Source organism: Drosophila montana, unplaced genomic scaffold (assembly GCF_035044405.1).
Source record: "Drosophila montana isolate Dmon_TW-CO22-7 unplaced genomic scaffold, ASM3504440v1 contig_402_1, whole genome shotgun sequence".
Lineage (NCBI taxonomy): Eukaryota > Metazoa > Arthropoda > Insecta > Diptera > Drosophilidae > Drosophila > Drosophila montana.
In genome coordinates this window covers 56,506-70,761 of record NW_026998739.1, presented here as the reverse complement: position 1 = coordinate 70,761, position 14,256 = coordinate 56,506, and the positions used below count along the sequence as shown (strand labels likewise).

General features: G+C 38.1%; 5 protein-coding genes across 5 annotated transcripts in view; 2 read left to right on the top strand and 3 right to left on the bottom strand.

Moving 5' to 3' along the window:
• DIP-kappa (Dpr-interacting protein kappa) overlaps positions 1-14,256 on the bottom strand; it is a 135,811-nt gene that overhangs the window by 97,306 nt on the left and 24,249 nt on the right. The window lies entirely within an intron of this gene.
• LOC135439074 (cilia- and flagella-associated protein 299-like) lies at positions 208-1,107 on the top strand. The gene is made up of 2 exons (XM_064697700.1): positions 208-605; positions 659-1,107. The coding sequence occupies exons 1-2, from the start codon at positions 288-290 to the stop codon at positions 1,043-1,045; spliced, it is 705 nt and encodes a 234-aa protein (XP_064553770.1). The 5' UTR covers positions 208-287; the 3' UTR covers positions 1,046-1,107.
• LOC135438923 (zinc finger TRAF-type-containing protein 1-B-like) lies at positions 1,908-3,011 on the bottom strand. Its single transcript, XM_064697483.1, has one exon. It carries the CDS (start codon positions 3,009-3,011, stop codon positions 1,908-1,910), a length of 1,104 nt encoding a protein of 367 aa, XP_064553553.1.
• On the top strand, positions 6,057-6,629 carry nur (nemuri). The gene has a single exon (XM_064697482.1). The coding sequence runs from the start codon at positions 6,085-6,087 to the stop codon at positions 6,562-6,564; it is 480 nt and encodes a 159-aa protein (XP_064553552.1). The 5' UTR covers positions 6,057-6,084; the 3' UTR covers positions 6,565-6,629.
• Positions 10,640-11,503, bottom strand: LOC135439208 (cilia- and flagella-associated protein 299-like). The gene is made up of 2 exons (XM_064697877.1): positions 11,087-11,503; positions 10,640-11,023 (listed from the first exon to the last, which is right to left on the bottom strand). Exons 1-2 carry the CDS (start codon positions 11,399-11,401, stop codon positions 10,640-10,642), a joined length of 699 nt encoding a protein of 232 aa, XP_064553947.1. The 5' UTR covers positions 11,402-11,503.

The window sequence follows — 14,256 nt, the reverse complement described above, 5'->3', positions numbered from 1 at the left end:
TCAATATACCCTTTTTACCCATTTTTAATGGGTTCAGGGTATAAAAAGCGAAATCCTTAAGCCCAATATATTCTACTACATATTGTGAAAAAATCATATCTTTTTACCTACGAGAATTAAATCTATCCGACTAAAATGTTTCATGCTTCATTCCGTTGTAGAAAATCAGAACAAAACTACACTTACTCCACTTAAATAATACATTTGTATTAAAAAAAAAAAATAATAAAATAAATAAATAAAAATAAATAACAAATACACGAGAACAAAAATATATTACGTATACAATGGGTGTTATTCGACCGGACTTTGGATTACTCCAGTTTGATAACTATTCCGATTACATCAAATCGTTCATTTCAATAGAGGATCGGCGTTATTTAGAATATTCGAGTGCTATTAACCAATATGTGAAGCTTGGCTATCGAACTACTAGTAAAATCCTTGAAAATGATGAATTCAATAAAATTCGAGACAAAACTTTGGAAGTGCTTTACCCGAGAATTCAATTGAGCTTGCAGTGCGGCCAATATTTGAAGGGAAATGATCCTGGTCTGGTGGCCTTGGCGGAACGCGAAGTACCCAATTTATTGCAAAAACTTTCGGTAAGAATCTAAATTGAATAAGGTCCTAACACCGGAATATTTTCCCATTTTAGACAATTATTTTTTTGCTGGTACGCCAACCGAGCGGCTTTGACATATCGGGTTATATTGACTATGCGGATAGCTTGCGCCAATACAATTTACGTACGATCGGTGCGACCAATTGGAAGGGCATCTTTGAGGGCACCTGTAAATTGCGCCCCAAGTCCAATAATTTGAGCTTCTACGACCTGCATAGGAAACTCGTCACCTACAACGATAGTGGAAATTATCAGACAATGCATGTCGGTCAGTCGATGATATTTATGCACAAGGGCGATCACAAGGTAATTCACATGGACTCGCATCATGGAACTGGTTCCGTTAAGCGCACTATGATAAATTCCCCGGCCCTTGGCACAATGGTTTTATACGATCACGTTGTAAGAAAGCCCGTCTGATTGCTCATTCGGCAATTGACGAATTTAAATATATTGATCACCAGAAACTGAATATAATTAAATGGTTTTCTTTGTGGCATTATTCGAATCTGAATTTTAGGTTCATATTAAAATGCATTTACATAGTTTAAATATATTCAATAAATATTTTACTTGTAGGAAAAAATTCCCTATTTGTGGGAAAAGTATTTAAAAAATATTTATCGGGCCATCTAAAGTATACACTTTGGGTAATAAGATAAAAATTATTTAAAACAAATTGGCCCACCTGCGTATTTTTAGCTCCGCTATGACAAACATATTTTACATTTACAATACCTCATATCCTGCGATTCCATTGGCAAGTGCTCGTTGTGATTGGCAAAATTTAACAGCTGATTGGTTGATTTCAAATCGAATGCAGACACCATTTAATGGCTTCTTTTTGGGGTTGGCTCACTTTAAATATTAGCTGTTTCTGCTGCTGATTCTTTTATTTTTTCCATCAAGGAAATTCAAAGAATTGCAATCGATGCGAATAGAAATATTTTTCGCAAATGTTAGGCAACATACTTCAGATACTCTACGTTAGTAACATTCGCGAAAAATGTAAGAAATGTTAATAGTGGAAACAGATCTTCACGCAGACGAAGAGTAGGCAGTAAAACGTTTGCGAATGAGATACAAAGCGGAATTGGAAAATCAAATGCTCGCAGTGGAACATTTTTAACATGCGTAATAAATGCAAGAATTGTCAATAGTGGAAGGTAGTAAAATGTATAATTGCGAATGTGACACAAAGAATTGGAATATCAAAAGCTCGCAGTAGAGCTAGCGGAAAACATATAATATATGCGAATCAATAGAAAATAATATGCAAATCTTATATACGAGCCATAAGCAGACGGCCGAAGAAACCGCGTTCGTTTAGCAGCTTGGCGCAGCTCTGCCAAGAGTTGTGATAGAGTGGAGTCAGCGGGCCGAGCACATTCTCCCGGGTGAAGTCGCACTTCTCGCACAGATTCGGCTGGAATCGCACATCCGAGTGGGTGCCACTGACCAATGTGTAGGTAAGTCCGAGCGGACCGCGGCAACCGTCGGGCGACTCGAGGCACAGCTGGAAGAGCAAGCTGCAGGGACAGTTAGCCTGGTCAGCTGGTACCTCGACATCGGTCGGTGTCTGCCATTTGAGCTGCACGGACCAGCGTTGGCTGAAGGCCTCGAACATGGCGCAAGTCTTAAAGTTGTTGCGCGGAAAGCCCTCCACTTGCGGCAACAGCTGCAGCAGGCGCACCGTGATGTGTGGCAGCTGCAGCAGCTTCATTATCTTGCCCAAAAGACACTGCTTGGCGTCGCGCTGCTCCTGGCGCTGCTGCAGCTCGCCCAGCAGCTGCAGACCCTGCTTGCCATGGTACCCGCAGCCCTCCTCATGTGCCGACACAGCTTCGCCCAGCATGCCCTTCCAGTTGCAGCCAATGCGCCTGTACTTGCACGCCACCAGCCGCCGGGGGCAATCCTCCAGTCCATGCTTGCGCAGCAAGCCGCGCTGCAAGTGGACGCCGCAATCCTCGCAGGCTACCATCAGCTGGGCGAGCGTGTGCTCGCCCGCCAGGTTGCGGTACGGCTCATGCCGATAGATGCGAACGCCGCACTGCGGACAGGTGCCCAGCTGAGCGCCGAGCATCTTGTCCAGCACGCGCATCTGATAGCAGCCGGCGCAGATAGTATGCTCGTGCTGGCACTGATAGAGCGTCGTGAACGGCATCGTCTTGCACACAATGCAACGTAGGGCTTCCAGTTCATCCGCATTGCCACTCACATTCAATCCACTCCAAGCGGGCACATTGACCAGCTCGTCATCGCTATCGATATCGATTCCGGGTATGTATCTTAATGGTATTGCGGAAGAGTCTGTTTCTGGGAATACGGGATCGTTCTCTTCCGGTTCTTCAGCGTCTTCGGGGGTTGGCACGTTCTCAACCGACATGTTGCGTAGGTGGTGCTCGTTCGTTTTAAAATATCATGGAATATTTATTACAAATATTTATGTGCATTTTTCAACATATTTACTGTGGAATGTGCTACATTTATTTATTTTCTCCGACCTCAAGCAACGCTTCAAATTACAGCTTACTTGGATTAACACAACATAACAACATCTGTTTATTCGATTAAAATCATATAAAAGAGGATCTATTAATATGATCATAAATATAAACGAAGTATATATAACCATTTTTATTCATATATATATAAATTAAAATATATAATGTATAAATTAAGTATATATATGTAGACAGATGTTCATAAATTGAATATTTATTTATATACATATACATAAAAAAGAGGATAAATTTATTTATTTATATTTGTATATAAATTTATTATATTTCTATACATATTCTTCGAGCTTCATTTTTTTCAAATCTGACTTATATAAAAAATATATATATAATTGATATACATACATTTTAGTTTTATTGTTATTTTACTTCTTGGGCTTCACAGGAAAAAAAAAACATATTGAAAGGTAATTCGATTTTCCATTTCGTGTCAGTTAATAAAACTCTTAGTAGCCAGAGCTTGGCGAAATTGATGCAACATGCAACCTCTTTTGTTTGCTGTAAAATAAGCAAAAGCATTGTGCAAAAATTAAGCGATTTTTAATTAGTTTTTGCGCGCAAGGACTTACAGCGGAAATTAAAAAAAAATAAATAAAACGAAGTCCTGCAATGGCAGCATATTAAATAACACTCGCGCTGATGCACAAGGATTGGCTCCAATTGCTTGACAAACTACCAGATAGTAAGAAAATGTGGAAAACAAAGCGCAGCTGTCATGCCAAGGCAACCAAGCCTTGACCGAATCAAAAATAAAAAGAAAATTTCTGCAGCTGGCGAGAAAAAAAGAAAGTCTAGCAGATGCTATGGCTAAATAATAAACAGCTCTAAATCATTTCAACAAATGGCAGCCACGTGATTTCCGCTTGCTGCACGTGCTTCAACTGGCTCTAAATGTTTGTCCTGGCACCCCCAACGCACTGCCACGCCCCGTTGCGCCCAAGCTGCCAAAGCAGAAATTATTGGCAACGCGCTTAAGCGCAATAAATATGTTTGATTGCTGGCAACGGGCCAAAATACAAAATACGCGTTTGAGCGTTCCGAGTGTATTCAGCAGTCGGTGTGGACCGCTGCTCCAGCATATCCTGCTCCTCTTGCCGCCAATTTGTAATTCATTCGAAGGGCCCAAGTAAATCGCTGCAAGCTGTTTGCTCAGCAGTTTTTAATAGTCGCCGATTCTGATCTGCAAAACGCACACAAAGCACCGCCAGCAAAAGGATAACAAAAATGTAAACATGAAAATGATTTGCTTGGTAAATTACTTGCCGATAAACCAAAGATAAATCAAAGTTCGCTTGTTTATATAACACATAATAATAGACTAGAAAACAATATACTTAATGCCAAGTAGAATATTCATGGAAATTACAAGTGTAAGTTGCCAAACTTTTTAAATAGCAAACATTTATGTTTCGAAATTTAATTTATTGATTATTATGTGTTAATATTACACGAAACGTGCTCCCACCAAGTATTTTCATCTGTACTGGAAATAAATATCATTAATAAATAAATGTAAGTTTCCTCGAAAATTAACAAGGCCTTTTAAATCATAAAGGGAACATTAACTGACACAAATCTTTTAAATTTTATAATTTAAAGTACAATATATAAGACCTTAGACTTTTTAAAAATCCTCATATTAACAACAAATAATTTAAAATTGTCTACAATAAATATCTCAAGCATTTAAATATGGGAGTAGAAGGTAGCCCATTACCTTTTTAAATATATAAATGTGTTAAGATAAATATGCATGGATTTAAATATTTAAGTATAATATGCTCCAATTATCAGTATAAGTATGTATATAAAGTTAAGACCATTAAAGTCCTCATGGAAACATTAAATAACCTATTTAAAATTAAAAAAAATTAATATCTCAAGGAAGTAAAATTGAGAATAAAAGGTAGCCCTTAATTTGTATATTTAAGTATAATATCCTCAAATTAAGTATATATGTATAGATTGGGAATTTTAAAATACTCATAAAAATATTAACAAAAAATTATTTTAAATTTTATAAAATTAATATCTCAAGCATTTTTATATGGAAATAATGGGTAGTCTATAGATTCTATTAATATTTAAATAAGTTTATTTAAATATGTAGGAATTTAAAGATTTAATGAATAAATATTGAAAATAATAAATACATAAATAATTGAAGGTATATATATATATCATTTATATTTTGTTATTTTATTGTCAGATTTAAGAAACAGGAAATGTTGATTCCCAATGTAAGATACTCGCTTACCCATATTGAAACTATCTATAATCATAATTTTTTTATCACGCCAAGTTCACTAGGATGCTCACAAATGCCGCTGGACAATCAATTACAAATCGATTGGCCAAAGGAAAGAATATTACAAAAGCCCAACTAAAAAGGGGGTTGAATAAAAAAAAGATGCGGAAAAGCGCAACTAAAAATGCTTTTGTGCACAATTCGATTATTTACGTTATTCTTTTTAGATGATATTTCCCGTTGGCAAACGGGTTAGCGTGTTTGGTTTGTAATGGAGCTGGTGCCGGAGAAACCAATTATCTGAACCAAGGAGCAGGAGCAAGCGCCGCGGCACAGGCAAGCGATTTGCAGGGAATCGGAGGAAATGGAAGTGGAAGCCGTATTGCATTGAAAGCCAAGAAAATAAGTTTCTATCTGGCAGCTAAGAGGCAACAGCAAACAAAAGATCAAATTAATAGCATGGCCAACAAGCTGCGGGCAGCAGCAAAACAAAAAACAAAAAAAAAAACACAGCTGGCGGCAACCCCATCAATGGAGGGCGTCACTTGCAGTGGACAAACATTTGTACAGTTGGCTGCCGACGAACGGAGCCCAAACATAGAGCCCACTATAAAACACTGAGGATGGTGCAACTGAAGCATCATACACATTTCCGGTGTTCTTCCACAAGCAACACAATTGGACTGAGCATGTCAATCAAGTACGCACTGATCTTTGCCCTGGCGGCGCTCTGCTGTCTGGTGGCCACCGAAGCAGCAGCTCAGCGTCGCAACGGTCTGGCACGCGCTGCGGTCGTGCAGGCGGACGAAAACAAGACGGCTGAGGTTGAAGGGCGCCAGGCGGAGGACCAGGAACTGGACGAGGAGGTGGAGCAGGAGGAGGAGGGCGATCAGGACCAAGCTGCTCCAGTCAAGGTGCAGGAAAACGAGCAGCGCACCGTGGCCGCTGACAACAGGCAGAACCCGCTCAGACAGACCGTTGTCCGGTCCAGCAATGATGATGCTCGTGCCAGACGCGTGGTGCGCCGCGGCACTCGCCGTGGTCCTCGCCGCAACAGGAACAGCCGTCGTCGTAGTGGCGGACGTCGTCGTGGCGGTCGCAGGAATCGCTCTGGCAACCGTCGTCGTAATAACATCAGAAGGCGCGGCGGCAGGCCCCTCCGGGGTTAAGCATTTGACCACAAACGGACTCATCGATGCACACACTCACCGATTAACTTAGGCACACACACACACACACACAACGTACAAGAACGAACTGATTTATGTTTGCGTTACACTTAATTATTTTCCCCTTCAAACCCCTTAAAGTAAAATATATATTTTCACATTTTAACTAAAAACTATCTGTTGTGGTATTCTTATATAGAAACTACCCTTTTTATATGTAAGCAAAATATTAATATTTAACATTAAGAACTACACAACGTCAAGATTTTACAACCCTTCTTCATATATATTTACTGAGCTGTGCCCAAATATTTCTGATCTAGTTTGCGACCCAATATTCGAACCGATTCACAGTCCTTAATAGCTTTTAAACAATTGCCGCATTCAAGCTGAAATGGATGCAAGCTTAAATCGCCAGTTTAATATAGTGCAGGCCGAAAATTCTTTGGATTGCAGAGAAAACTTTTCAACAGTATGCGAAAAATGCCAATGGCGAAAATTCCAGAGGCCTGTTCCTCGTCAGCAGCAGCAGCTTCAGCTCCGGCTCTGGCTCCGGCTCCGGCTCGGGCTCGAGCCCTGGCCAACAACTGAGGCTGGCGACGTGACATGTGACAAGAACTTGCCGCGGCTGCCTGCAACATCTGCTGCTGTTGATGTTGTTTTTGTTGTTGTTGTTGTTGATGCTGCCACACTCTGCTGCCTTGTGCTCGGCTTCAAAAATGATGAATGTGCCAATGTTTCTGGCCTGCAGCTGCAGCTGCCGGCCGCCCTTCCCCCTCGCCTGATGGCCTGCTGTCGGCGTTGTCTCAACTTATCCCGGCTACACTCGGGCAAAAGTTCTTAGCCAGTGTGGGGTAAAAGTTTTGCGGCCGCCAAGTTGGTCCATTTTTGGATTATTAGGTAACACTTGGTGCAACATACAGCACCAGTTGCAGCCTCAAAATGTTGCAAGTTTATCAACACAAAAGTTTTTGTAGTGTAACGGCTCCATAAATGGTAAATGGTAAATGGTAAATGAGTTTGTCAGGCCGCACACGCATTAAACCTCAAATAGTTTGTGGGCGGCGGTGGGAGTGGAGTACAGTTCAGGAAATTAAATCCATGTGCTGAGGCAGCTGGCAACATCAACAGCCGCCATGTGTGCACATTTTGATGGGCAGCCAACCGCATTGATGAGCATTTGCTATTGTTATTGCCCCAGAGGCGCCGCAGTGGAGCTCCAGTTCAATACAAGGCACCTCCATTCAGGTCCATTGCCGAAAATAATCACAATAATAATGAGCTGCTGCTGTGCTATTCGTTACTTGATACTCGTTACTTGCTACTCGTTATTTTCTCTACTCGTCCCTGGTGACAAGAGCCTGCTTTCGGGCGTTTAATTAAGCGCACAATGTGCATTCGAGAATTTTGTAATTTCCTATCCATCAGCTACACGTATGCTCTTATCGGTCTTTTGGGTCTGATGAATAGACAACAACCGGGTGTCTGCATATGTGTGTGTGTGTGTGTGTGCGAGTGTGTGTGTGTGCGAGTGTGTGAGGTTCTTTGTCTTTGTGTGCATCTGTTTGAAAAACAATAAGCTCTTCATTGTTTGTCTTTTTGAGCAACAACAAAGAACCAAGAGCAAAACAATTTAGATATGACAATAAAGCAAATGAAATGAATTCGTTTCGACAACTCTACAAACATATCGCCCATCATATGAGCAAAGAAAGCTGTTAAATTTTAAGTAGAAATTTCATTTCAATCTACTGAATTCTCAATGATGACCTATATTTTTATTGTTTTTTGTATTTGTACAAAGTGCAGGAACGTGAATACAGAACAACGAAATTTGTTCAATTTTCTTGCAGCTGTATCAATTGTTTGTTCAAAATTAAATTCATCTACGGAGGAAAAAAGTCAAAAATGTGTAATAATTTGTTTTTAATTATAAAATAATTTTCAATGTCAATAGACCTATTAATTGAGGAGAATATTATTCAAATTTTTAGCAATTGAACTATTCGCTTCAATCGCAAGGCAACACTTTAATTGGTTGACACAAATCGATGTAAAAACTATTGTCCGGACATTTATTTAACGGCCAAACAGTTTAACCTACACGTTAAAGAGCGCAGATGTGTAAAATAATGCATGTCTTAAAATTGTTACATTTAATTGATTTTAATGTTAATTGTTTTTGTGCTCGGATGCCGAGGCGCAATCGAAATATATCGGAGAAATACATATTAATCAAAATTATTTTTTATTTTTCAATCTCGTACCTTAACCCAGCCAAATAAATATTTAATTAAAATTAAAGTTTAAGATTTATGAGCTTAAAGTTAATTGCCAACCAATTTACTTAAGATATTTACTAGGGTAAAAACTAGGGTATAACTACTAAAGGTAACTAGGGACTGTGTATGAAATATAGAAAATGTATAATCATTTGAATGTCATGTGCATGTTTTCTTAGCATTTTTCATTTCTTGTTAACATATTTTCTTCAATAATTCCAAAAACATAACTTATTCCACCTATCTGCAGTTATAGGATATCGCTTCACTTTGGCAAAATTTCAATATATTCCATATAATAATGGTCCTTATTTTTAAAATTTTTTTTACAACTTTTACAATTGCTTTAAGACTCCTGAAGACATATTTTTCCGAACAAAAATTAAATTGAAGCAGCTAGATTTAGTTTGTTTCATCTAATTACCACAAACATGATTCACTATTCATGAATAACAGGCTTTATTTATTTTTAGCATCATGTTGAATTGAATTTAAATTGTGGTTTCAAGTTTCTAAACAACTCGCTTAAGTGTATGCCAATTGTGATCTGAAAATATTTTATTGAAAAACTTAAGCTTAAAGTTACGAATTTTTGGCAACGTTGACATATTTTCGCATATTGCTCCGTTGCTGTGGGTGGAACAGCAGTGCAAATAAACGCAAGGGTAAAGAAAGAAAGGCACACGACGATTTTCAATTGAAAGGCGGAAATGTAACGGAAATAAATTTACATAAATACAATATGGTGCGTGCTTGTTGGTGCCATTTTATTTGCTCAATATATATTGTGCTGGCACGCACAAACATATTTGCACAGAAGTGCGTATTGATTTATATATATGTTCGCATATATATATATATATACATGTGTAAAAATATTTTCTTTTTAGATTTTCCATTGAAAAATCAAATTTAAGACAGAACTTTAGTTATGCCAAAAGCTGCCTTCTGTCTATCTGTCTTGCTGGGCACCATCGTTGGCACTTCTTTAATGCCAAAAACATTTTTGCCATTTCGTGACCAAATTTAGAGCACTATCACGTGTGTGTAACACACACGCACACACACAAACTCGTACACACACCTGCCTATCCAGCCAGCCATAAGCTTCGGTAAGACATTTTTTGCATGCAGCATGCATTATTTGCATAAGATAAAGGATGAAAACAACAAAGAACGTTAAGTTAGGTGTTGCCCGACCTTCAGATTCCCAGTAAAAGAAGCTAACTATTATATCAATGTTAGATCGTTTGAATACTAAAGTATTTCTGGATCAATATAAATATACAGCAAGTTTTCATCTATTTAAATATAATTTAAATTGTTTTGAAAGTGAAACTTAATTTTTCATAAAGTCTTAAATTAATGAAGTCGAGAAGATCAATCTTATGTCAATATACCGAAAATTTAAATATAAATTTTACCTTGGAATAAGCCATTCGTTCTTGACTTAAGATTTTATTGAAATAATATTGTATCAATCATTTTGGAAAACCAAAATTGTAAAATAAAAACAAATAAATAAAATTATTTATAAGTATTATAATATTCGCTCAGTGGGGCTCGAGCCCGAGTTGCGAATTCTCATCTGAAGTATATCGCGAGATTAACTTGTCTCAAGATTTCATTCTATTATTATAATTTATAAGCTAAAGAGTTATGCTAATTTTAATAAGTGCTTATATCGAGCATGAATTATGGGAATCGTATTAATAGGTTGATTGAAACCAATTTTTCACGGATTTTTTTCTTTCTGTGTGAATAAAAACAATATTTTCAACAACAATATTTTTTCATCTTAAAGTGTGATCATATAAAATAATATAACCATATATTTCGGAGGGAATCATAAGTCGATTAACATTGTCAGAGTGCGGATTGGGCTTATCGGTTACCGGAATAAGCTTGTGGTCGGCCTTATGCTTGAACATTAAAGTATTGCTGCCACGCACGGTTTCGTAATTATAGGTATCATTATAACATAGGATACTTCTGTGCCAGTCGAAAAAACTTAAGTCGCTTGGCTTCGGGCGCAGCTTAGCTCGACCCTCAAAGACGGCCCTCCAATTGGTGCGATCGGGCAACTTTAAGGTGAAGTCGCGCAAACTCTTCTCATAGTCTATATAGCCGCATATGTCGAAGCCGCTTCGCTGCCGCACCTGCAGAAAGATAATGGTCTGGCAAGGCAACTATATACAAGTCGTTCGATATTAAAGAAATCGGCATATATATATGCTTACAGATAATTTCTGTAACAAATTGGCTTCCTCACGGTCCACCAAGGCTTGTAAGGCAGCATCGGTACCTTTAAAGTAACTACCATAGAGGACGCTCGATAAGACCTTTGGACTGATATGGTCGTGCAATTGTTTTCGTAATTGGTAAAATTCATGCTCTTCGTATACTTTGGCGGTGCAGCGATAGCCGAGTTTCACCAACTTTCTAATGGGTTGCATACTCGACAGATATCTATACTCCTCTTTTTTAATGAACGAATTCAGGTAATCCTCATATGATTGGAAGTTAAGCAGATTAAAATCCACATTTCCCGACATCGTAAAAATTGTTATTTTAAAATATATTTGCGAGATAAACAATATTCTTAGATATTTATTAAATATATCTTATTTGTGTTGTACTTATTTGACTGATTCTACAAATTATACAGATGCTCCTTATGCGCATACCCTATTTTGACATTTGTCACAGGGCATGCTTAGTGCTAGACGCTGCCGACTGCTTACAGGCAAAAATGTGAAAATGTATTTTCTATAAAAGCCAAGCAAAAACACAAACGACGACAACGATGAGGACGATGAGAACGATGCTGATAAAGACAACATACACGCTGAGAGACAAAGAACGTGGCCGCCTGTCGCCATTTTGTTGCATTTGCGACTTATATGCATATGTATGCACACACACACACACAAACACACACATGCTTATGTGTGGCTCCCAAACTCAAACGTGCAGTAAAAATTACATTTTCCTTGCACGAACATTTCCCACAACCAACTGCACGAAAATGCACAAAGATTTTTTTGTTGCCTCTTTTCTTCTTGCTTGGCCGTACTTTGTTTTTACTCGAACGATGGCGGAAAACGTTTTCCATTGGCAGCGGCATTGGCGGTCGGGCGATTTTATTGAACAGTGGTGAAGGCTAATCCAAAATGTAAGCATATTTATTTTAAATACTTTTTGTAACTATACGACGTCTAGAATAATTAAGAATTGTACCATGTAGAGAAAATACTCATAATAATAAAACATTTATCGAAAATGCCTAAAATATAATGGTAATTCATTCTCATATCCCTTTCATTACTAATACATTACTTACTTATCTATTTTACATACAATATTTTTTTGATTTTTTGCAACATTCAATTAACTTAATTTTTTTAAAACTATTTTGTTTACTTAAAAAATAATAGATAACTAAATTGAATATAGAGTTTGTGTGCATAGTATGTAAATAATTTCGAAAACCTTTTCGATTTTAAATTTTTGTTTAGAATTTTTTTTTATAGTGGCTTGAATTCTGCAAAATTCACCAAATCTTTGACCCCCCTTTATACCAAAAAGTAGGAAACACCTCTCAAATGAAATGTTTAAAAAACATCTTTGTAAATGAATTTGTGGATGATCTGAGATTCCATATTTGTCATTCAGTCAGTCAGTCAAAAAGGCTTTTGATGAACTATTGAAACCTTGAATAAAAAATGTGCTGTTTCACATTACATATAATTATAAATAATTATGAAAAAATGTATGTATACATTTTACTTGAACATAGATTTTTATTCGAATTTTATTGCTTATGAAATGTTTACTTTTAATAGATGTTATAATAATTAAATTGTGTTTGGAACAGTAAAACCAGACTTTTACCACTGTCCCTGCCACTATGTTAGTTTAAATGGCGCAGAAATCGGTTTTACCACTCGTACGTTTGGCATATTTTACAAATGCATTTGACATAAATTTTAAAGGGCTTAAGTGCCACAGCCCCGCCTGCTGCGCCCTGGTCCACGTAATGTGCCACATGATAAGAAGACGACAACGCCTACATAGATGGCCAGGAGCTGAATGGAGGGGGGTTTGCTGGGTCGTTAAATCTTTGCCGGGTGCAGACATAAAATAAGGCAATTACAGTAAAGATCATAAATTATGCGAAGGCTCCGCAACAAGTGCGCGATAAAAATAGAAGAAAAAAAAAATAAGAAAGAAATGGGACAAACGTCAGACAATCATCAGTCACTCCAGCACTTGGGGCATTCCCAAATTGAAGACTGAGAAAATCTATTGTAGGATTTTCCGCCTTCTGCCAGTTTTGCATGTGTGAAGCTAAGTAAGCCCGACGGTCTAAGTACTCAGCACTTGGTACTCAGTACTCAGTACTCAGTGCTCGGTACTCATGTCGTTTATCAACTGTCAAGCGAAATGCATTTCAGCAGCTGCTGACAACAATGCGATGCGATGCGAGTTGCTTATCCCGCCCACCGCCCACCGCTCGCTGCGCCTCCCGCTTCGTCGGCTCATGCAAATCGGTTTTACTGGCGCATTAAGTGTATGCGATTTCCTTTCAACAAGGACAATTTAATGCAAAAATGCATGCTTGACAGCCCGGCCAATGCGTGAGAAGGACGGGCAGCGGGTTGAGCATTACTCCAGTTATGAATAAATACTCGTACCTATACGAGCTTGACTCTTGAGCACATTGAATGCTCGCATCTGCAACGGGCTTCATATTGAACTCGAGTTCAGTTTTCCTTTGAGCGCTTAGTGAGGCGTGTTATCGACGGCCTTGCATGCCCGCACAAGCCATAAACGTCAATTGGCCTCGCAAGTGGCAAAGTGGCAAGTGGCAACTGGCAAGCGGCATGCGGCACGCGGCATGCGGCAACAAGTCTGCGTAACGGTAATGGCAAGGAAATGAATAGCGGCTACAGCTGCGCACAGTGTCATAATTATAGATGGATATCGCTTCATTTGAGCGATATGCAAAGGCAACTTAACGGATGAGGCAATTGCAAAATTGTCAAATAAAATTCGAATCAAATGCTAAATAAATACCTCATATATTTAGTTGTAGGTTTAGCGGGATCAAGGTTAAGCTTTTCGAGTAAATAAAACAAAACAAACTGTTTCTCTATTTTTAATATATGTTTTTGCACCCTGATAGTTGAGATAGAGGCTCGAAGTAAATAAATTAACATTAATTTTATAACTCCTAAATACATAAATTATATTCGTATAAGATTTTTGATTTGGCACGCTCTAGTTTTTAAATAATTTTGTGCTTTAATTACAGCACTGTGTCTTATTTATTAACCAATATATTTTGGCTCGCCTCAAAAACTATCATCAGGGCTGTATACAAATTTTAGCACAACACAATATAAAT